The sequence below is a fragment of the Phoca vitulina genome, unplaced genomic scaffold (assembly GCF_004348235.1).
Source record: "Phoca vitulina isolate PV1807 unplaced genomic scaffold, GSC_HSeal_1.0 scaffold6, whole genome shotgun sequence".
In the NCBI taxonomy this organism is placed as follows: domain Eukaryota; kingdom Metazoa; phylum Chordata; class Mammalia; order Carnivora; family Phocidae; genus Phoca; species Phoca vitulina.
Window position 1 is genome coordinate 12,814,497 of NW_022589709.1, and position 23,055 is coordinate 12,837,551.

The 23,055-nt window shown below is 43.2% G+C and overlaps 1 protein-coding gene across 1 annotated transcript; it reads left to right on the top strand.

Annotated features, from left to right (window-relative positions):
• Positions 1-18,839: 18,839 nt before the first annotated feature.
• FBLL1 (fibrillarin like 1) lies at positions 18,840-22,474 on the top strand. Its single transcript, XM_032403683.1, has one exon. The coding sequence runs from the start codon at positions 19,115-19,117 to the stop codon at positions 20,105-20,107; it is 993 nt and encodes a 330-aa protein (XP_032259574.1). The 5' UTR covers positions 18,840-19,114; the 3' UTR covers positions 20,108-22,474.
• Positions 22,475-23,055: the final 581 nt, after the last annotated feature.

The following is a 23,055-nucleotide window of genomic DNA, read 5'->3' on the forward strand; positions in this document are numbered from 1 at the left end:
ATTTTAATTTGATAGGGAGTCCCATTTATTGAGCTCTGCTATAGACCCCAGAAACTTCACATGCCCTCATTGTCCCATATAGTCCTCATTCCATTGTTCTTTTGTAACACTTATCCCTGTTTGGCAAGTGACAAAACTGAGGCTTCACAGAAGTAAGTATCTTGCCCTGGATTGCTCACAAAGAAAACCAAGATTCATATCTATGTGTGTCTGACTCCTCAATTTAACCTCTTTTCTTTTTTAGCAAAAGGTGATTTGGGGAATATAACAAACCTGGATTCAGGGGAACGTCAAGAAAATTAACAGACTGGAACTTTTTCAGAAGCTGCAGATTAACTCTTCACATCTCATTGGTCATGTGCCAATTTCGTTGCAAGGGAAGCTGGAAAAACTTGAATAAGCAAAGAACAGAATTGTCATGATTAGCTTAGATCAGTCAAGATTCATCTCCTAGGCATGTTGAATTATTCCAAGAAATTGGGGTTATAGAAAGACAAGGTGGAGATTTCTGGTGACAGTGAAGGTAGTCACGGAAGGGGGGGTGGTGATTGTTGGGTGAGTAAATGTAATTTGCCAACACAATGATTAGGTTAGGATTCATGTAAAGAACATAATACTTGGGAAAACAAGTGCTTAATGAACATGAACTGTGTTCTACCATGCTGTTTCCAAGGCTCTCCAAGCCCAAAGGAACTTATGAGATGATCTTAATGAATTATAACAATAGCTACAATTTACAAACAAATGGGTATGTAAAAGGTTGAAGTGTTCATCACACTAGATCATTACTCTCTAGCAAACATAGAATCTGAACAATTTCCTTTTGCCTGGTAACTGCAAAGAGAGTACTATTGAGTCCATTGGTCAGAAGATCCAGGAGTTTTAGGGTAAAAAACAGGATTCAGTGAGGTATAGGAGGAACTATTGAAGGACTGGGGTGTGTATGTTAACCAAATGTCATGATTAGTTCATATACTGACAAGTCAGTCTTCTGCTTCCTGAGAAAGTAACTTTGTGGTTATTTCATCTTTAAAACATTGTCTTATCAGAAATTATAAATATCATTAGGTAGTAGATAATAGGGCTCTGATTAGCCTATTTTTTAAGATTTTATTTATTCATGAGAGAGAGGCAGAGGGAGAAGCAGGCTCCCCAAGGAGCAGGGAGCCCGACATGGGACTCAATCCCAGGACCCCGGGATCATGACCTGAGCCGAAGGCAGACACTCAACCATCTGAGCCACCCAGGCGCCCTGATTAGCCTATTTTTAAGGTGCTACTCTTTGGGAGAAAAGGGGAAAACTGTCAGGAAACAAAGCTAGAATTCCCAGTGGGGGTACGAGATTGTGGAGCGAGAAAGTGAATACTGGCAGCCCAGACCTCTGGATGAAGGAAGGTTTGAGGCAGCCCTGTATCAGAGCATTGGGTTGAGAGTCCTGGGATATAGAACTATTTCAGCCAACAGTTTTGTGTGACCTTTTTTTGGTCTTCTGTCTCCTATAAATAAGTGAAGGGGAAGGGTGGGGTCAAACCAGAACCTTTCTAATGTTCCTGCATTTCAACCCTGACATCTGATGATCTGACATGCATGTGACCAGAGCCCCAGAAAACCTTATGTTGTCATGTTCTCTGTAACCATCTTTAGTAACTGGCTGGCTGCTCTAATTGTCTTTTTGTCATTGAATTCTATTTTAATTCCATTATTGTTGGAAAACACATTTCTTTTCTAAAATGCATTGTTTCAATTCTTTGAAATTTGTTGAGACTTGTTTATAACCCAGGGTTTGTTCAGTTCTTACAAATGCTCCACATATACTTGAATATGATGTCTTCGGTTTATTGGATACACTATCCTATATAGTTCTTTAAATCTTTTATATCCAGACTTCTGCAAAATGGATTAAGGAACTTCAGAAGTCTGCATTCCATAAAAGGAATGAAAAGCTGGCAAAAATTGTCACAGTCAACTTTTTCAGAACTGGAAACTAACTAAAAGCTTACAGACCAGGGCAACATAATCAAGAAGAAACAGCTGACTCTTGGTAAGAACAGACAACTTTGTGGCATTTTAACTTAACCCTGGTCTCATCCCCCTCCCCCTAGCTTAGCAGTGGCCTTGAAGATAACAGCCACATTCCCTGTGAGTATACCAGTACCACAGTGAGTATAATGGAACTAATTTGCAAAAAAATTGTGCTTGTTTCTTTTGAACTTTCTGGTGGCTTCTTCGAGTACAATTTCAAAGGGTTTGCCTTTATCTTACCTAACTCAGAACTCTCTGGTACTGAGATAGTTACCTAGAGGGCATTTGTCAGAAACACAGGCAAATGTATTAGTTGCTGCTGACTGGGGGAATGGATCACAGTTGGGGGGAAAAAAAACAGAAAAACCAAAGATCTTGGAAAGAGGCTGGGGAATGAGATGCTTTGGTGAATAAGGACTTAGAAAAGCTCTGACATATTACTGGGTATCTAGAAAGCCATGCTTATATCCAGGGCTGTGCACCTACTCAGCAAAAACTTCAAAAGGTTCACCTCCAGCTGATTTAAGACTCTGCAAGCAAGAAGTAAATACTAAGGCAGAGATGTGAACTTCCTGGTTGAGTGTTGAAGGTTGTACCAGCATGCACAGAGCAATTGAGTTAACAATGACAACAAACATCACTAACAAACCCTGGGGTGGGGAGGATAGTACCTGATTTGTAAAGTTGCCACATTAAAATATTCAAAATGTCCAGTATTCAACAACAAAAATATTACAGGGGCATGTAAAGAAACAAAATATGGCCCATACCTAAGGAAATAATAGAAATTGTCCCCCAGGAAACCCTGACATTGGACATGCAGGACAATGACTTAATCAGCTATTTGAAAAATATTTGAGGAGCTAAAGGAAACCGTAAGAAATCTTACCAAATAGAGAATAGGAATGAAGAGATAGAAATAAAAAGTCAAAAAGAATTGAGCTGAAAAGCGTAACTGGAATGAAAGATTCACTAGAGGGGCCCAACAGCAGAGTTGAACAGATAGAAGGAAGAATCAGTGAACTTGATGATAAACCAACTAAAATTATCCAGTCTAAGTAACAAAAAAATTTTTTAAAGAATGAACAGAACCTAAGAGATGTGTAGGACACCATCAAAAAGACCAGCATGTGTATAATGGGAGTCCCAGATGAGACAAAGGCAGAAAGTATTTGAGGAAATAATAGCTAAAAACTTCCTAAAAAATTTTTTTAAGATTTTATTTATTTGTGAGAGAGCACACAAGCAGGGGGAGCAGCGGGCAGAGGGAGAAGCAGGCTCCCCACTGAGCAGAGAGCCCAACGTGGGACTTGATCCCAGGACCCCAGGATCACAACCCGAGCCAAAGGCAGATGCTTAACCAACTGAGCCACCCAGGCATCCCTAAAAACTTCCTAAATTTGATGAAAACACAAATCTACACATACAAGAAGCTCAATGAACTCTTTTTTTTTTTTTTTAATCTTTTTTTTTTTTAAAGATTCCACTTATTTATTTGACAGAGAGAGACAGCGAGAGCAGGAACACAAGCAGGGGGAGTGGGAGAGGGAGAAGCAGGCCTCCCGCCGAGCAGGGAGCCCGACGTGGGACTCGATCCCAGGACCCTGGGATCATGACCTGAGCCGAAGACAGACGCTTAACGACTGAGCCACCTAGGCGCCCCTCAATGAACTCTTAAGTAGGATAAACTCAGATCCAATCTTAGACACATGATCAAACTTTGAAAGACAAAGAGAATCTTGAAAACAAGAGAAGCTACTACTCATGTGCAAGTGATTCTCAGGATAACAGCTAATTTCTCCTCAGACACCATGGGGACCAGAAGACAATGGAATGATATATTCAAAGAGGTGAAAGAAAAAAAAAACCTGTTAACCATGACTTCAATGTCTGGAAAAACTACTTGAAAAATGAAGATATACAGTGGAATATTATTTAGCCATTAAAAGTGAAATCTTGCCATTTGCAACAACATGGAACTAGAGAGTATAATGTTAAGCAAAATAAGTCTGAGAAAGACAAATACCATATGATTTCACTCAATGGGAATTTAAGAAACAAAACATACAAAGGAGAAGGGAAAAAGGACAAACCAAGAAAGAGACTCTTAACTGTAGAGAACAAACTGATGGTTACCAGAGGGGAGGTAGGTGGGGGGATGGGTGAAATAAGTGATAGGGTTAAGGAGTGCACTGTCCTGATGAGCACTGGGTGGTGTATGGAATTGTTGAATCACTATATTGTACACCTGAAACTAATACAATACTATGTTAACTATACTGGAATTAAAAATTTCTACAAATAAATAGCGCCCCCCCGCCATGAAGATGAAACACATTGTCAATGAGCAGAAATTGAGTTTGTCACAAGTAGACCTTCCCTACAAGAAATGCTAAACACTAAAATGTAAGGACACTAGATAGTATTGCAAATCCACACAAAGAAATAATGCCAGTAAAAGTAACTATAATAGATAGGGGTAAAAAGCAGTATTAATGTATTTTTTTGCCTGTAACTTTTTTCCTTATTTAAGACAGCTGCCTAAAACAGTAACTGTAAATCTGTGTTTATGGGCACACAATATATAAAGATGTAATTTGTGACAAAAGCAACAAAGTGAGGAGCAGACATAGCAAAGGTTTTGTACGCTATTGATATTAAATTGTTACATTAATTCAATCATAAAGAATGAAATCTTGCCATTTGCAACAACCAGGATGTACCACAGGGGCATTATGCTAAGTGAAATAAGTCAGAGAAAGACAAATACCATATGATCTTCCTTACATGTGGTATAAAAAAAAATAAAACGAAAAAACTCTCATACAGAGAACAGATTAGTGATTGCCAGACAGGGTGAAGGGTGGGAGAAATGGGTGAAGGGAGTCAAAAGTTAAATAGAAAACAAATATGGTGCATTACTTAACAACACCAGCAAATAGCTTGCTATTATCTAGTAATTTGTGACCAAAACCAAACAAAACTCAAGAAAAACAAACTCAAATTAGATGTAAACTGTATACACGCTGAAACCTAACAGTGGCAACAAAGCCATACTTCAAATGCTGAAGGTTATATACAATTTATACCTAGATGAAGTACTCCATAATTCAGCAAGTATTACCTATAACCCTAAATATGACAGTTAAGAAGGTGGGGGAAAAAACCTATTCCCATTAAAAATATTTTTAATCTTTTAATGGCAGATTCACAAATACGAATTCATGAATAAGGAGGACTGTATCTTTCTGGTGACTGGTTTTCTGTCATTTTGTTATGTCCCTCTGGACATAGGGTACCTTCAGTGAACCTGTGCAGCCCTAAAATTCCTAAACACACACACACACATTCCCTTATAAAAAGGGAATTGGGAATGCTGCTGGGTCACCAGCTCATAGTTTCTGCCCTATGGAGCAAACATTCCTTTTATGGTGGTTAGGCCCCCTTATCCTAATGTGTTATTTTCCAATCACTGTTGTAATAAATTACCACTAACTGGATGGCTTGAAATCATAGAAATTTATTCTTTCATAATTATGGAGAACAGAAGTCCAAAATCAGTATTACTGGGACAAAAATCAAGGTATTATCAGGGCCACACTTCCTCCAGAGCTCTGGGGTGGGGGGGATTCATTCTTTGCCTCTTCCAGCTTCTGGTGGCTTCCAGCTTTTCTTGACTTGTGGCCACGTCATTCCAGGCTCTGCCTCTGTCACATCACCTTTCCTTCTGTTAGTGAAAGCTCCCATTGCCTTTCTCTTACGAAGTAACGTGACTGCCTTTAGAGCCTACCCAGATAATTCAGGGCAATCTCCCCATCTCAAGATCCTTAATTATATGTGTAGAGACCCTTTGTCCATACATGGTAACATTTACAGGTTCCAGGAATTAGGACTTGATATGTTTTAGGGACATTTTTCAGCCTACCACATCTAATTTTGTCTATCTGTGGGCTCTGTGGGCAAGAAGCCTTTACTCAGAGTCCCACCAAACTTCCAAGCTTGCTCCCTGACAGTTCACAATCCAGCTGAGCCTAGGAAGGATGCGTCCATTTCTGAGGCAGGGTAACACACTTTAGAGGCCAGAGCAGGGACCAGGAGCCAAGAAACTGGTCTATTTTCAGCTCTACTGTGTACATTGGACAAACGGCCCAAGCTCACAAAGCCTTGGTTTCCTTATTTCTGAAAGGGGTGCAGTGGTATCTGCTCTTCTTCATCAGATCCCAGAGCTCCTGCAGATGGACTTGTTAATTGCAATCCCCTCCTTAGTGAAAGGCAGTCTAAGGGAAGTGATTTTGCTCACTTAACTGCTTTGAATGATTCTACTCAAGCATGGCAAACAAACATCAACAGGGCACATACCCCACCCATACCAGGTTCCCTGCTGGGCCCCAGGAAAACACCAACTCATACATTAAGGAGCTCCCAGCTGAAATGGAGGCAGCGTGCCATGAGTAAAGGGTACCAGAAAGCCCCAGAGTGGGAAACCTCAGTTATATCTCAAATATTCACATCCACTTGTTACCTTTATAAGGAATGTTTTCAAACTTCTCTAAATGCTTTCAAGAACCAGATTAGATATGAATAAATAGATTAAAATAGTGAATTGAATTATTTGAAAAGGTCTGAGTCTACAATCATGAGGTCTAGGGTGTGGCTGAAGGACTTCCTCCCAATCCACTTTCTTCAAAATGGATCAGAACAAGATTCTTCACTTTAGAAAGGAGTAAAAAGCCTCCAGCATGGTGGTATGAGGCAGGACAGAGCAGAAGGGGGTTGCAGGAGGGGGTTGCATCTTTGGAGACTAGAGGCTTGAAGAGAGATATATAGGACAACGTCTATACAGTTAACCAGGTAGGGAGCAAACAGTAACCAGAGACAAACATTTCCATAATTTTCAGAAAATTTGAGTTATGTCTACTTTGGTAAGGAAAGGAGGTTTGGGACATAACGAAGGCCATCCAGGATTGTTCCCTATATTCTGTAAGGGAAAGGGAAGGACAGGCCCCATCCTCAGGTAATTCTTAACTGAACATAGAGTTTAGATGCACAGTAGGGACCTCAGAGGACTGAGAGGCTACTATGCCACAAAGGATGCCAGGCTGGGCCTCCTGTGTTGGTGGGTGACGCAAGAGGAGTCCAGAAATCCCAAGTAAGTATATTTTGCAGACTGGTGCAGAGGGAGTAGAGCCTGTGCTAGACCACCCTCTGGGAGACCCCTGCTTTGTTAGGATCACCACCCCTTGCCACCTTCCTTAGGTAAGAAGGAATGGTGACAATGATGCAATCTTCCTTCAATCCCAGTTGGCTCTTTCAACACTGTTTCACCCTTCTCAGTAAGCACTAGATGTAATTATGAAACTGATTTTAATAAAATTAATTCTTTAAGGAAAATAAATTGTGTCTGACAAAACCCATAGAATGTATAACACCAAGAGTAAGCCCCAATATAAACTATGGACTTTGGTTGATAATGATGTATCAGTGTAGGTTCACTGATAGGAACAATGTACCACTCTGCCACACGATGTTGATAGTGGGGGAGCCTGTGCATGTGTAGGGTTAGAATTATATGGGAACTCTGTATTTTGTACTCAAATTTGCTGTGAAGCTAAAACTGCTCTAAAAAACAGTCTATTTAAATAAAAGGGTGGGGGGTCTATGTAAGGGCTCTCTGCTAAGTTTGAACTTCTTGAGCTTCTAGACCAACATACTTCCCTTGCTTTGTTTTATATAAAGAATTTGCCAAATATCAAGGGCAAATTCAGTAGAAAGTTTGAGTCAACTATTCAAGAAACTCCTAATTTTAAAAAGTGGTTTTTTTTCAAAATAAATATTGGCTTATGGTTAGAAAAGCAGGGTCTGCGCATTGTATGATGAAAAGAAAAGAAGAACATAAGTTACCAATAATCCTATTACATTTATAAACACTGTAGTGTTTTGTTCTTTGTTATGTGCAAACATAAGCATGTGTTTACATTTATAATGGAAAAGAGTCATATTTTAACCAGTCTTTTTTTAGTTAATATGTCATCGGCATTGTTCCATGGCTTTGCATATTCTTCCAAAACATCAATATTAGGTGCATTTTATTCCATTTTATGGATATACTACAATTTATGTTAGTTATTTATTGTTGAGCACAGAGCTTATTTCTTAACTTATGTTTTTCAGGTATTACTGCAGTGAAGATTCTTGAACCTAAATTTTTGCACATATCCGTGATCATCTTCTAATAAATAGCAAAGAAGTGAAATTGTTGAGTCAAAGGGTACATTCATATTACAGGATTCAGCACACATTACCAAATGACTCCCAGAGAGAGGGTACCATGTCACAATGCATGAGAATTCTATGTCCTTGTACCCTCATCAATACTGGACATTGAATTCGACAGGTTTGGTAAGGCAAGGTTAGTACTGGAAAAATTAATCAGCCTAAAATTGTACCCTAACTCTGTGTAAAATACAAGAGAAGTACATGTCCTTGCTCTGAAGAAATTCACAGAATACGGGCTGGATTTTTACACAGTTCAAACACTTATTTCCCTGTTGTTTGGCTCTGGAAGTTACTTAATCTCTCTTCACCTTAACCTTGCCTACTAACTCTGAGGATGGTGAGTTTATGGACTGAATTGTGTTCCCTCCTCCCCCCCACCCATTCATATGTTGAAGCCTAACCCTCAAAGTGATTGTACTTGGAGATGGGGCCTTTAAGGAGGTAATTAAGGTTAAACGAGGTCATAAGAATGGGGCCCTACTTTCACAGGACTGGTGTCCTCATAAGAAGAGGAAGAGACACCAGAGATATCTCTCCTTCTCCTCCCTTACACATGCACAGAAGAAAGGCCTTATGAAGACACAGTAAGAAGGCAGCCACCTATAAGCCAAGGATAGAGTTCTCACCAGAAACCCACTCTTCTGGCATCTCGATCTCAGACTTTTCAGTCTGTAGAATGGTGAGAAAAGAAATTTCTATTTTTTAAGCCACACAGTCTGTGGTATTTTGTTATGGCAGTTCAAGTAGACTAATACAGCAGGGATGTGGCCAGGTAGCATTGCAGTTAAGGGTGGAATGTGTAAGGTTGGATATGGTTTTAAACCCTGGTTCTACCAGTTAGTAGCTGTCTGACTCTGAACATGTTAATTAATTTCTTTGTGTGTCTAGTTGAAAAAGATGAATGAGTATGTGTGTGTGTGTGTGTATACATGTGTGTATTCTTATTTACTCTTTCCAACCAGGCAGAATTACAGAATTATATATCATCTATATAATAGCTAACATATATATATAGTTAATATATGCACAGTGTTCAAAAATGATAATCACTGCCATGCTGCTACTATTACCAGTAATAATAATTGAGATAGCTCGGGCAGATACTCATCAAATGTTAGTTACCACTTATAAGTTATATACCTTGGCTGTTCAATGGAAGTAATAATACCTTCTCCCCAAGGTTCCTGTGAGGATTATAGGAGATGAAACAGCTCAGTACCAGGAACACAGATGGAACTTTTCTTCCCTTAGGAATGTTTTAGAAATTGATGTCAGAATTTCTGACATCACGTGTCAGACTTAATTTGACCACGTGTGTAGCTGGCTCAGACAGAAGAGTGTGCGACTCTCGATCTCAGGGTCATGGGTTCGAGCCCCATGTTGGGTGTAGAGATTACTTAAAAATAAGTAAATAAACATTAAAAAAAAAAAGCATTTAGAGAAATAATGTACAATGCCTGACAAATTAGCAACCCAAAGAGTTTCTTCTCTGAGGAACTCTAAGATAAGGGCTGAATCAGTGAGACTTGGTCAAATCAAGTCTTTATCCTTGTCAAGAGTCTTTCCCCTTTCTCTTGGAAAAATGATCCTTTCAATTCCTTTAGGCTGATATTCAGCTGCCTGTCACTGGGTTTCCCTGACTGAATGCAAAAATCCTAAGAAGCCTGAGGCACCAATTGAGGAGACTGAAATAAGAGTAGGGATTGGATAGAAAAGGAAGAAATTCTTTCTTCTTATGATTTTGCTTAGTAAATACCTATTTGCTTAAGAGATTTCAAGCATAGTTAAACAAAGATGTGTCAATATCTGGCAGCAAAGGAACTCTGCCAACATCATAAGCCCCTCTGTACCGGCTCTGGCTTAATAGCTTTGGTAAGAACTACTCATTTGAGCACTTACTGGAAGACTCTATAATCCTTATAACAACCTGATTATTCCATTGAAGACACAGCTAACAATTCAATGAGCCAGGACTGGGACCCATGTCCGTTTGCCTTGAAGTGTATGTTTTTCTTTCTCCACTTTCTCTTTCTCTCCTCTTTTTCCTCTTCTACTTTTCAGAGTCCTTTCTTTTCCTTTTAGTCTATCCAGATTTCAGGCCTACCTTTGCACCTGTACCAGGGGTATGACCTATCCCTGTGGCTTCCAGATCATCTGTTCCCAGGACCTCGCATCTGCTGGACTAAGAGGGACTTTACTGGGCACAGAGCCCTCAGTGGTATACCAAGATGCACAGGGGCCTGGGAGCTGAGGACCCCCAGAGGAATCGGGGTCTCGGAGTCACTGAAGACAATGCAGGTATTTCAGTGAAAATGTCTCAGTCTTTCCAGGATAAAGAAAGAATATATTGAAGGTGCTGGTTTTAAAAATAGCGTGTTTGGAGAACTTGAATATTTTTGGCCAAAACAATTTCATGTTGTGACCAAGGGAAATGAGTAAAAGAATTCAGTTACAGTACTATGTGGAGGCAGAATCATTGCATCGCAACAGACTTGTGTTTTCTGGGGGTTTTTTGTTTGTTTTTTTTTTTAAAGATTTTATTCATTTATTTGAGAGAGAGAGAGAAAGGGAGAGGAGCACAGAGGGAGAGTGAGAGGGAGAAGCAGAATCCCCCCCCCCGAGCAGAGAGCCTGATGTGGGGCTGGATCCCAGGATCCCGAGATCATGACCTGAATGAAGGCAGATGCTTAAGTGACTAAGCCACCCAGGCGCCCCTCAAGAGACTTATGTTTTAACCATTAAAATTTTTATATTTTTTTAAAGATTTTATTTATTCATTTGTCAGAGAGAGAGAGAGAGCACAAGCAGGGGCAGCGTCAGGCAGAGGGAGAAGCAGGCTCCCCGCTGAGCAAGGACCTCCCCCCCCCACCGCGGGACTGGATCCCAGGACCCTGGGATCATGACCTGAGCCAAAGGCAGACGCTTAACCAACTGAGCCACCCAGGCGCCCCTAAATGTGTTGTTTTAATTTTTATGGCTATATTTGTGGTTTCCCTACTGGCTATCAACTTCTTAGAAAGCAGAACAAACTAATGGTACAAATGGGGTCATAGAGAAATTATTCTTACTATATTGGGGTAAATGATGAGTCATCTGGCAGCCTTGATTTTTTTTCTCCAAGAACAATGAATTCTTACAGAGAATTTAAACTAAGGCATGATGTAATTTTATGTAATTTTTTGTTATTTTTTCCTGTCAGTCTTTGCCTTTCCTTGTTAGCCAGGATCATCTCAAGCGGCCAGCTGGGCTATAGAAGTTTTATTGAAGTTAGAGAAAGTACATGGGGTCGGTTGAGGTAAAAATTTTTTGATTTTTTTTGTTGTTGTTTGGTGTTTTGCATTTCCAATTGGCCAACGGTTTCATGACGTAAGTATAAACAATGCTCGTAAAAGGTAAGATGTAATGAACTGATGAAAGCCCAGTTAGACCCACTGTATTTTTTTTAAAGATTTTTATTTATTTATTTGACAGAGAGAGACACAGTGAGAGAGGGAACACAAGCAGGGGGAGTGGGAGAGGGAGAAGCAGGCTCCCCGCTGAGCAAGGAGCCCGATGCAGGACTGGATCCCAGGACCCTGGGAGCATGACCTGAGCTGAAGGCAGACGCTTAACGACTGAGCCACCCAGGAGCCCCTAGACGCATTGTATTTTTGTGGGGATTTTAGGTAATTTGTTTGTAGGATTTGTAGATTATAGGATTTGTAGAATGGATAAGCCAGCCACCTTCTGAATCTCAATTACCTAGTCTGTAAAAAAAAGGAATTACTGATGATTTCTAAGGTTTCTTCTAGAAAGAAGATCTTTGGAAAAGTAGCTTGTTATTTATAGACTGAATTGTGTCTCCCCAAAATTCATATGTTGAAGCCCTCAATGTCTGTATTTGGAATAAAAAGTAAATTAGGTCAATTGAGGTCAATTGAAGAAGAGACACCAGAGAGTTCACTCTCTCTCTCTCCCCCTATCACGTGAGGGCACAGTAAGAAGGCAACCTTCTACAGGCCAGAAAGAGAGAGCTTTCACCAGAAACAACCATGCTGGCATTCTAAGCTTGGACTTCCAGCTTCCAGAGCTGTGAGAAAATAAATTTTTGTTTCTCTGGAGAACCCTGACTAATACACCCTTCAGAGCTTTCTAAACATAAAGTGCCACACCCAGCAAGGGAATAGCCAAATATTAATGGAATCCCAGCTAAGGAACTTGAGCTATTCTTTAAGGCACAGAGACTAGGAAAGGAGAGACATTTTCTCTTTTTTCTACTTTATTTAACAAGCTCTATTAGATACGTGGTTGGGATTGGATTATGACTCTGGGTTTTAGTCATGTGTTAGTAAAAATGTATTATATTTTGCCTTGATTAGTAAATTTAAATACATGCACATTGAACAGTAAATTTCATTTGTGATGTTTGTCCTGGGTACACTGATCAAGGTGTGCCATCCTGGCATTATGCAATAAATACTTACGGCAAAAACATTTACTGTTCACTGATTATCTCACTCATGTTTCCCAGCTGCCTTCCAGTTAGGGCATAAAACTAGTTCCAGCCAATGGGTTGTGAGTAGAAATGACTACGTCAAACTCTAGGCCAAACCCATAGGAAAGGCAATGTGAGTTCTCCCTGCACTCTTTTCCCCAGTGGTGACAATGTAAGCCCTCTTGTTTCTCATGTTATAGCCATAAGACATTGTTACCTGAGCCCTTCAGTGACTATGTGGAGCAAACCTCCAATGGATCTTCAATGGACATGAAAAGTAAGCAAGAGGGCACCTGGGTGGCTCAGTCGGTTAAGTGTCTGCCTTAGGCTCAGGTCATAATCCTAGGGTCCTGAGATCGAATCCCATGTCAGGCTCCCTGCTCAGCAGGAGACTGCTTCTCCCTCTCCTCCCCACTCATGCTCTCTCTCTCTCTCTCGCTTATCTCTGTCGCTATCTCTGTCTGTCTGTCTCTCTCTCTCAAATAAATAAAATCCTTTTTAAAAAGTAAGCAAGAAATAAACATAGTTACATTAATCCATTGAGATTTGGGGGTCACATTGCTGCATAATAGCCCAGCCCATCTTGATCAAATACAGCTATGGCTGTCCCTGGGGATGGAGATGCAAATCTCTGGAGTCACCTTTGGAAGTAGACCATGGTTTTTAGAAAACAGGTTGGGGAAGCCATTCATGCATGACTGTTTAAATACTAATGAGACTGGGAATGAGGTTACACAGCCTTCCAGCTTGTTTTACCTTAATCATGGCTAGTCATTTGTTAGGCAATTTTCTGGAATGGTGTATGAGAGAAATAGAGCAAAATTGCTCATATATCTTTTTAAGTCTTTAAGTAGGGCTGGTGTACTCCATGTTAACTATTAAGGCCCCATCACAGATGTAATTATGAACGTGACTATAAGAAGTATCTTATGGAATAATAAGTCAACTGTAAACACAAGTTTAAAGTGGCTATAGTTGTTCTTATTGGCTGTCAGAGAGAAATGTCTGGATCATAATGACAAATTACCTGGAGCTCCTGGGTGGCTCAGTAGGTTAAGCGTCTGCCTTTGGCTCAGGTCATGATCCTGGGGTCCTGGGATTGAGCCTTGCATCGGGCTCCCTGCTCGGCGGGGAGCCTGCTTCTCCCTCCCGCTCCCCCTGCTTCTCTCTCTCTCTCTTTCTCTCTCTGTCAAATAAATAAATAAATAATCTTTAAAAATATAATGACAAATTATCACTTTAGGAAGCATTTTGAGTAGGTAGGACCCACTGCTCATGAAACTTTGGGAATGAGACAGATTTCAATGTTATCAGTGGCTCCAGATGAAAATTTTAGTGGAAGAGTTTTTTGACACCTTAAGATGCCAATACTTGGCATGAGTCCTTGCCTCGGTAGCATTCTAGGGTCATGCACAGGTGGAACATGTTCAACTGGACTGGAAGTCTTGCTGGTTGATGGGTGCTCCCAGGCCATAGCATCTCAACAGACAGGCTATAAAAAAATGGCTTTGCCAGGTAGGAATCAAAGCCAGGAGACAGAAAAGTTCTCTGGGAGTCATCAAACCCTATGCTGGGTAAGGATGCCTCTGGTGAAAAGCAAAATTTGAAAACTAAGTTTTTAGCAGTCCTAAGGCTGTCACCAGCAGTGGGACAGAGACCTAAGAAAGCTGCCAAGGTTTGCATACATAAGGGAGGGTGGCTCTGGAACCCTTAGCAGATTGTTGAAAATGACAGCAGTAACGTAATGAAACTGATGGGGGATGGGAGAGGGGGAGAAGATATCTGGAGAAGTTGTCTGCTAGAGTGTAGTAGAGGCTGCCTCAAGCCCTGGTATGAAATCTAGTGAGAAGAGTGGGCCACCAAAACCTCACCACCAGTGAGGTAGCCCACTGCTATTGCCAGTTGACAGAAATTACTCCCAAAGAACGACTCTAAATTCATGAAGATGTGGCTCATTAGATTTAGAGTTTGAAATCACTAACCACCCCTCCCAGCAGATTCCATGAAATAAATCACATGGAAATGCATGACATTCTTGAATATGTCAGTTCTGAAATGAACAGCAAGTGCACTGGAAAAGCCACCTCAGTCCATTTAAAACAGGCCAGGAACAGGGGCCTGAGAGATACTTACTTGTATTGTGGTGAAGGAATGTTAATAATAGCATAACAGAAAGTGATAAGACAAAGGTTGGAATGTGTCAGTAGCTGTGCCCTCAAAGGCTTATACCTGCAATGTTGTACAGAATTATCTAAACTAACTTAGGTAAAAGTTGGATCTCTTGGTGTTGGATATGGATCCTCTTCAGTGGTCTGGAGGCATAATGGAGAGGGTTCATTGTGGAGGATTGTGCTTTAATACCCTGAATAAAAACAACGAAGGAATAAACTATTCAAATACAACTGCAGACCTCCATGATACCGTCTACTAGAGTGAAAAATACTGAGGAGAGGGTTCCTGGGTGGCTCAGTCGGTTAAGCGTCTGCCTTCAGCTCAGGTCATGATCCCAGGGTCCTGGGATCGAGCCCTGTATCGGGCTCCCTGCTCAGCAGGAAGCCTGCTTCTCCCTCTTCCTCTGCCCCTCTCCCAACTCATGCGCACCTGCTCTCTCTCTCTCTCTCAAATAAATAAATAAATAAATCTTAAAGAAAAAAAGAAAAATAATGAGGAGAGTTTTGTACTGCTAGGTTGAATACCCGTATTACAGGTAGTGTTAGTGTATTTATGGTATGACTTTCTTTCCCGATATAATAAGCTATTTTTCCCCCGATGTAATAAGCTTTATGAGCTCATGCACATTTTCTAAGTTACAAAGTTCTGGTTGTACATGGGATGGAGTAGCCGAGTGAAGCATGCACTGTTGGTGCCTTATCCAATATCCCTTGGGCCCAGCTCTAAGTTCATCTGCAGCTGTGATAAACAGATTCCACCATGAGAGCATCTCCCTCCCCCAAGTGCCTGCCTCTCTGCCTTATGGCTTTCTGCAGCGTCAGAGGAGTTTGCTGAGCCACACACGGGAGCAACTCAAAGGGCAGGAGAGTTAATGCCCCCGAAACAACTCCCAACAATAGAGAAAGGGAGAATGGTGAATTAATGCCCTAGTCTCCCAGCCTGTGGTAGAACAATTCTGAGATGCCCTCCACACAGTTTCATAGAGGGTGCTCAGGACATTTGAGCCCTCATCTCTCACTGTGGTAATCTTCTAATTAATGTACCCTATCTTAGCCTTTCTATCTTCCTGTCTCATTTCCCCATCCCCTATGTGTGCTTCCTGGGATCACCTCTCAAAAAAACCACCAGGACCCATGTTCTTCTCTGAGGGTCTGTCCTCCAGATAAATAGAAACAACAGGATAAATAGATTGATCTGTATCTGTACCTAGATCTATATCCACATCTACATCTATATATATAGAGAGAGAGATTACAAGGAAATCGTTCATACAATAATAGAGACTGGTGAGTTCAAAATCTGTAGAGCCAATGTTGCAGTTTAAGTCTGTAGCCAGGCAGCTGCTATAGAACCAGGAAGTCAATGTGCCAGTTCAAAGGCTGTCAGGCAGGAGAAGTCTCTCTTACTCTTAGAAAGGTCAGCCCTTTGTTCTATTTAGGCCTCCAACAGATTGAATAAGGCCCACCCACATTATCGGGGGCAGACTGTTTTATGTAGTTTACTTGGTTAAATGTTAATTTCATCCCAAAACACGCTCACAGACACACCAGGATAAGTTTGGCCAAACAACCAGGCACTCCATGGTCCAGTCAAGTTGATCCATAAAATTAACCATTACAGGGTCTGATCTGGGGGAAATCCAAACCAAGGCACCAAGGGTAGTTCATCATTTTGGACAACACTCCTCAATTTGTAATGAGAGCAGAAATTTTTTTTTTAAAGATTTTATTTATTTATTTATTTGACAGAGAGAGACAGAGCGAGAGAGGAAACACAAGCAGGGGGAGTGGGAGAGGGAGAAGCAGGCTTCCCGCTGAGCAGGGAGCCCAATGTGGGGCTCGATCCCAGGACCCAGAGATCATGACCTGAGCTGAAGGCAGATGCTTAACGACTGAGCCACCCAGGTGCCCCGAGAGCAGAAATTTCTAAGGAGAATGTTTTATAACAATCATCCACCTCAGGAATTGTACATTGCACTCTTTAACTGCTTGTCCACATTCCAACACATAAGCTTATGGCCCCTATTAAGGAGGCATTTCAGCCCTCTGAGAAAACCACACCTGGTGTTGCTGTCTGTGAATTTGAAACAGGAAGAGTTCTGGTCCAGGATGAAATAAAAGCTTTGGTGGGTGCACATTCAGTACACCCTGCCTGACATTTGCCCTGCTCTTCAGGTACGTTTTGTCTTTCTCTGGAGCAAGCACTTTGTTCCACTAATAAGGAGGTCCACAGGTTGCTTATATCACCTACATACACCACCTTCCCCCGCTCATGGGTGGGTCCCAAGCCAGTCACAGTAGCTAAAATGTCCCATTTGGTGTCGCTGTCCAAGGTTCTGATTGAATGCTCAAGCCTCCACATTATATCCGTTTTTCTGTCCTTTTGTGCTGCCCAGTGTTTTTTTAAAAATGCTCAAAAGATGCTGCAGACTGAAAGAGCAGGGTTTTTGAAACATAGACTAGGATTCAGGAATAAACATGAGATTTTGGCTCCTGCTGAGGTGTGCTACAGGGTTTAGGGCTCGAGCCCATGTGTCCCCATTTACACTGAAGAATCAACAATTTCTTGCTGTTACATATTCCCAGAACAAATTCTGGGATTTAGCACAGTTGATGGAAGAAAGCAGAGCTAAGTAGAGAACAACCAGGGCTGCACCTTGTAGAGTATTAACCAAAAAGGGGAGGCACGGGGGTGCCTGGGTGGCTCAGTCAGTTAAGCATCTACCTTTGGCTCAGGTCATGATCCTGGGGTCCTGGAATCGAACCCTGTGTCAGGATCCCTGCTCATCAGAGAGTCTGCTTCTCCCTCTTCCTCTGCCCCTCCCCACTCCCCCCCACCCCCGCTTGTGCACTCGCTCGCATGCTCTCTCAAACAAACAAACAATTTTTTTTTAAAGGGGAGGCACACTATACTTTGGCAATCTCTGGCTTGGAATTTTCCTTTCTGACTTCTTACATCCAGTTCATCAGAAAGCCCTGTGACTTCTATCTTCTAAATATTTCCCTTGGATTGGTTGGTCTACTTCATCTCACCTCTGCCACATCTCTGACAATGATCATTATCACTACCATTGTCACCACTCCTGTTCTAGCAGTTCTAATTATCATCATTGGTGGGACTCCTGGGTGGCTGAGTCAGTTAAGTGTCTGCCTTCGGCTCAGGTCCTGATCCCGGGGTCCAGGGATCGAGCCCCGCATCGGGCTCCCTGCTCGGCGGGAAGCCTGCTTCTCCCTCTCCCACTCCCCCTGCTTGTGTTCCCTCTCTCGCTGTGTCTCTCTCTGTCAAATAAATAAATAAAATCTTAAGAAAAAAAAAGAATATGTGTACCAATTTGCATTCTCATCAACATTGTATAAGGGTGCAGGAGCCACTCTTGCACGAGTGGCAAAAGTTCCAAGAGGCAATATATTTACTTAAACAAAAATTGGTGCATTTTATTGTGTGTAAACTATACCTCAACAAAAAGACCAAAGGAAATACATTAAAAAAAAAAAAAAAAAAAAAACTAACACAGTAATTATCATGCGCCATGGTTGGGATAAGTGTATGTAGCACTTTAAAACAAACTTCTCAGGTAGGTTCTGTTTTACAGATGGGATGTTGAGACTCAGTTAAAAAAACTTGCTCAAGTTGAAACAAGAATTTCAGAGAGAGTCAAGTAACTTCCTAAGACCACACAGCGAGCAAGTGGCACAGCAAGGACTAAAGCCGTTGCTCTCATCCTCATCTGCAGCGGAGACGCTTCCTTCTCAGCTCCCCAGGAGAAGTGCAAAGGGTCCCTAAGAAAGCAGCAGGTGAGGAAGGGGAAGAGTTAAAAGGAAGCAGGTTGCGTCTGCTCGCGGGTTAGAAGGGGGGCTTCCGGAGCTGCAGGGTCCCGAAGCGGGTGTGATGTAATCACGCCGGTCTCTGCGTCAAAGGGCGGCTCCAGGGCTGCGGGCACTGCGGTAAAGCTGTTCCCGACCGCCGCACACCTTGTCCCGGTCTCCTGCTGTGGCTGGCCAGGCCAGCAGCATCCGCTGTCGCCATTGTTCCACGCCAGGACTGCCATCCAGAACCACCTGTGACTCCTGGCAACTCCAAGCCACTGGTAACCCCTGACAGCCGCCACCAGTTATCTGCGACACCTTTACAATCACCTCTAGCCACCCACCCGAGTGCCCAGGGCGCGCCATGAAGTCTGCCTCAAGCTCGCGCGGGGGTGGGTCGGGTGGCCGTGGGGGTGGCAGCTGGGGCGGCGGGTGGGGCGTGGGGCGGGGGGGCGGAGGCAAGGGAGGAGGAGGCGATGGCGGCCCTGGGGGCAAGGGCGGCTTTGGGGCGCGGGCGCGTGGCTTCGGCGGCGGCCGGGGCCGGGGGCGCGGAGGGGGGGACAGTAGGGACCGTGGTGGCAGCGGGCAGCGGCGCGGCGGTGTGGGCAAAAACAAAAACCGCCGCAGGAAGGGCGCCAATGCTGTGTCGGTGGAGCCACACAGGCATGAGGGTGTCTTCATCTACCGTGGAGCGGAAGACGCGCTGGTAACGCTGAATATGGTGCCGGGCCACTCGGTGTATGGCGAGCGGCGGGTCACTGTGACCGAGGGCGGTGTGAAACAAGAGTACCGCACATGGAACCCCTTCCGCTCCAAGCTGGCAGCTGCCATCCTGGGCGGGGTCGACCAGATCCACATCAAGCCCAAGTCCAAAGTGCTGTACCTGGGCGCTGCCTCAGGGACCACTGTCTCTCATGTGTCCGACATCATCGGCCCGGACGGCCTGGTCTACGCGGTTGAATTCTCCCACCGCGCTGGCCGTGATCTGGTTAACGTGGCCAAGAAGCGAACCAACATCATCCCGGTTCTCGAAGATGCCCGGCACCCGCTCAAGTACCGCATGCTTATAGGGATGGTGGATGTGATCTTTGCCGATGTGGCCCAGCCTGACCAGTCCCGGATAGTAGCTCTGAATGCCCACACCTTCCTGCGCAACGGGGGCCACTTTCTCATTTCCATCAAGGCCAACTGCATCGACTCCACTGCATCTGCTGAGGCAGTGTTTGCTTCTGAGGTGAGGAAGTTGCAGCAGGAGAACTTAAAGCCTCAAGAGCAACTGACCCTGGAGCCCTACGAGAGGGACCACGCTGTGGTCGTGGGGGTCTACCGGCCCCTTCCCAAGAGCGGTGGCAAGTAGCACCCAGCAAGGGCTGTCCCTGGGCTCTCCCCAATCTGTGCTGTGTTCAGTATAACTGTGTATGTGTTTTCTTTGTGTTGTTTTTCTTTTGTCTATTAAATGGCATAAAGAAACAGTACCCAGGTGTATCAGTGAGGCCAGACAGTTTTCCTGCAATAACAGTCAATCCCTAAATCTCCAAATCTTCAAATCCCTAAAAGAGCTAAAACAGCTGGTGATAGGAACCCATCAAGGAACAGCATGGGAGTTGTGCTTACTCTAATGACTTAGGGCCCTAATGTCCCAGGGCTCCTCCTTACACAAGCTTTCTCATCACAGGGGCAGGGGGAAGAGAGCTGGGGCATTGCTAATGAGCCTGAAAAGTCCCCCTTGGAATTGAGGGAGCACTTGGGTTTACATTGGCTAAGTCACATGACCGAGCCTGACTCCAGGGAGTGGCACTGGGTATTGATGGACAATAGTGTAGTGTAACACACCCGATCTGTCGGACTCTAAGCCCGAGTTCTGGTAAAATATATATTTAATACTTTATTCTTCACCTAAGCTCTTTTGCATCCCCTAGTACTTATTCACCACACCCGCTGGAATGGCTTTGTTAACCATTTCCCTTTTACATGCAAAGCAACAGGGCTTCTGAAGGCAAACTGGTTGCCCAAGTTTGCATAACCAGTTAGGAGATAGAATTTAAATTCCAATCTTTTGGGCTCTAAATCCACAGCTATTTCCTCTACACCAGTGGAATCATACCTCTCCCCTACATGGCCCACACTGGACAGACTGCAAGTCCCCATGTGTGGACACACACAAAACAGAGTTCTGTGGTTTCATTGTGTTCTTTCTTTCACCTCCCTGTGCTGCCCTTAGATTTCAAAATAACAAAATAAGGCAGGGGGGTAGGATGCGGGTCTACTTTGCAACGTGTCCCCACTGCCAGGCATAACATACCCAAGATGGTATCACCAAGTGTCTGAGAAACAACCAGAAAAATGACTTCAGAAAGTGTCTGTTTCTGAAGGGCATTTCCTGCAGACCCTGAGTTGCTGGACTCATTACATTCAGTTCTGACTCTCTAAACCAGCCCAAAGGGAGTGGGAGAGTAAGCAATCCCAGGGGAGCTGGGAATGTTCCAAAACCAGGCCTTTAAGAAGACATTTATTCATTCGCTCACACCTTTAAAAAAAAAAAAAAATCCCCATTGCCAAGGTCATTGATATTGAGTCTGGGGATGATTGCTCCCTAATGCATTATTTGGAGAATGGTTCTGCCTTCCTAAAGATGTGCTGGGGTAGATTGCAGTTAGTCTGCATTTTCTGAGAGGATATTTCCTGAACAAAATACAATAAATCAGATTTTTTAAAAGGCATCTATCCCTCCACTCCTCCCCTCATTCCCCACCACACCACACAAATGCTATATGCAAGGTGAGAACTACCGTTCAGGTTTGTTGGCCAGACGGACTCAGGAAGAATAGGGTGAATGGAATAAATGCCTATAAAAACCCAAACCAGTCATTTCCAAAAAGAATGTGAAATCTTCATTACAATCCTGCAAAGCAAGGTTCATTATTTCCATTTAACAGATGAGAAAACTGCAGTTCAGAAAGATGATATAACTTGCTTATGATCCTCCAGTAGGGTTCACAGCCAGAAATCAAACCCATAGGAATCTGATTTCAAAATCTGTGGCCCTTCCATGGAGATCTATACTGGCTCCTTTGCTTTGAAAACCCTCTCTTCAATCCTAGGCTTATTAACTTGATGCTGGGATGAATCCCTGAGGCTGAGGATGGACTCCCAGGAAACTTCCAGAATGTGACAGGATCCATGCCCTTCTCAGAGTCAGCTCAGCCTCAAAAAGGAGCACTTGGTTCTTTACAGGGAAAACTCCATCTCCTTCCTTGGCATGAGAACTCCCACATATGCCCACAGGGACAATTTATAGTCCATGTCTGAAGCTGCTTGAAGTGGGAACATTAATGGAGAAAGGACGCAAAACAAGCTCCTAAAGAGTATCTCTGAGTAGTAGATGGGTTCCTGGGCCAATGGAACAACATGGTAAGTACCAAAAGAAATATGGGAATAAGACTGAGGGAATAAAGGAAGGAAGCTGGAACCTGATTGGAGAATAAAGGCAGGGAAAAGCATGGGACTGTAACCAGTGGGCAGCGAGGCCCAGGAAGTAAGCCGTAGTGACACGGGGCACCTGACATGCTCAGAGCCAAGAATGCTTGGGTTCCTAGAAGGTATTACATTGTGATTTCTAGGTGTCTTAGGCTGCTTGGGCCATCATCACAAAATACCACAGTCTGGGTTGCTTAAGCAATAGATATTTTCTCACAGTTCTGGTGGCTGGAAGGAAGTCCGAGGTCAAGGTGCCAGCAGGATTGGTTTCTGGTGAAGCCTCTCTCCTTTGCTTGTTGATGGCTGCCTTCTCCCTGTGTCCTTACATGGCCTTTTCCTCTTTGTGTTTGGTGGGGGATGGAGGCGATAGGGAGAGCTAGCTTTGGTATCTCTTCCTCTTCTTATAGGACACCAGTCCTATCAAATTAGGGCCTCACCTTTATGACCTCATTTAACTTTAACTACCTCTTAAAGGCCCCATCTCTAAATACAGTCACACTGAGGGTTAGGGCTTCAACACTTGACTTTAGGGGGGAACAGGTTCAGCCTATAACACTAGGGTGGGACAGGAAACTTCAGCTAAAATGCCTGTCTTACTGGCTTGTGAGAACTGACTGAGGAAACCAACGTGCAATGTGAAATACCTCTACCGAGCTCTGTGTACTGTTTCTCCTTCCCATCTTTCCTCTCATTGTCCATATAAGATGACAAGGTAGCTGAGAATTCAGGAGTAGCATAAAGGCCTGGGGTTATGCTGGAGTTGGGGGGAACTTAGCAGGACTTTCAGAGGGGCCTGATGTTCAAGCTGAAGGGTGGATGGAAGTTGCT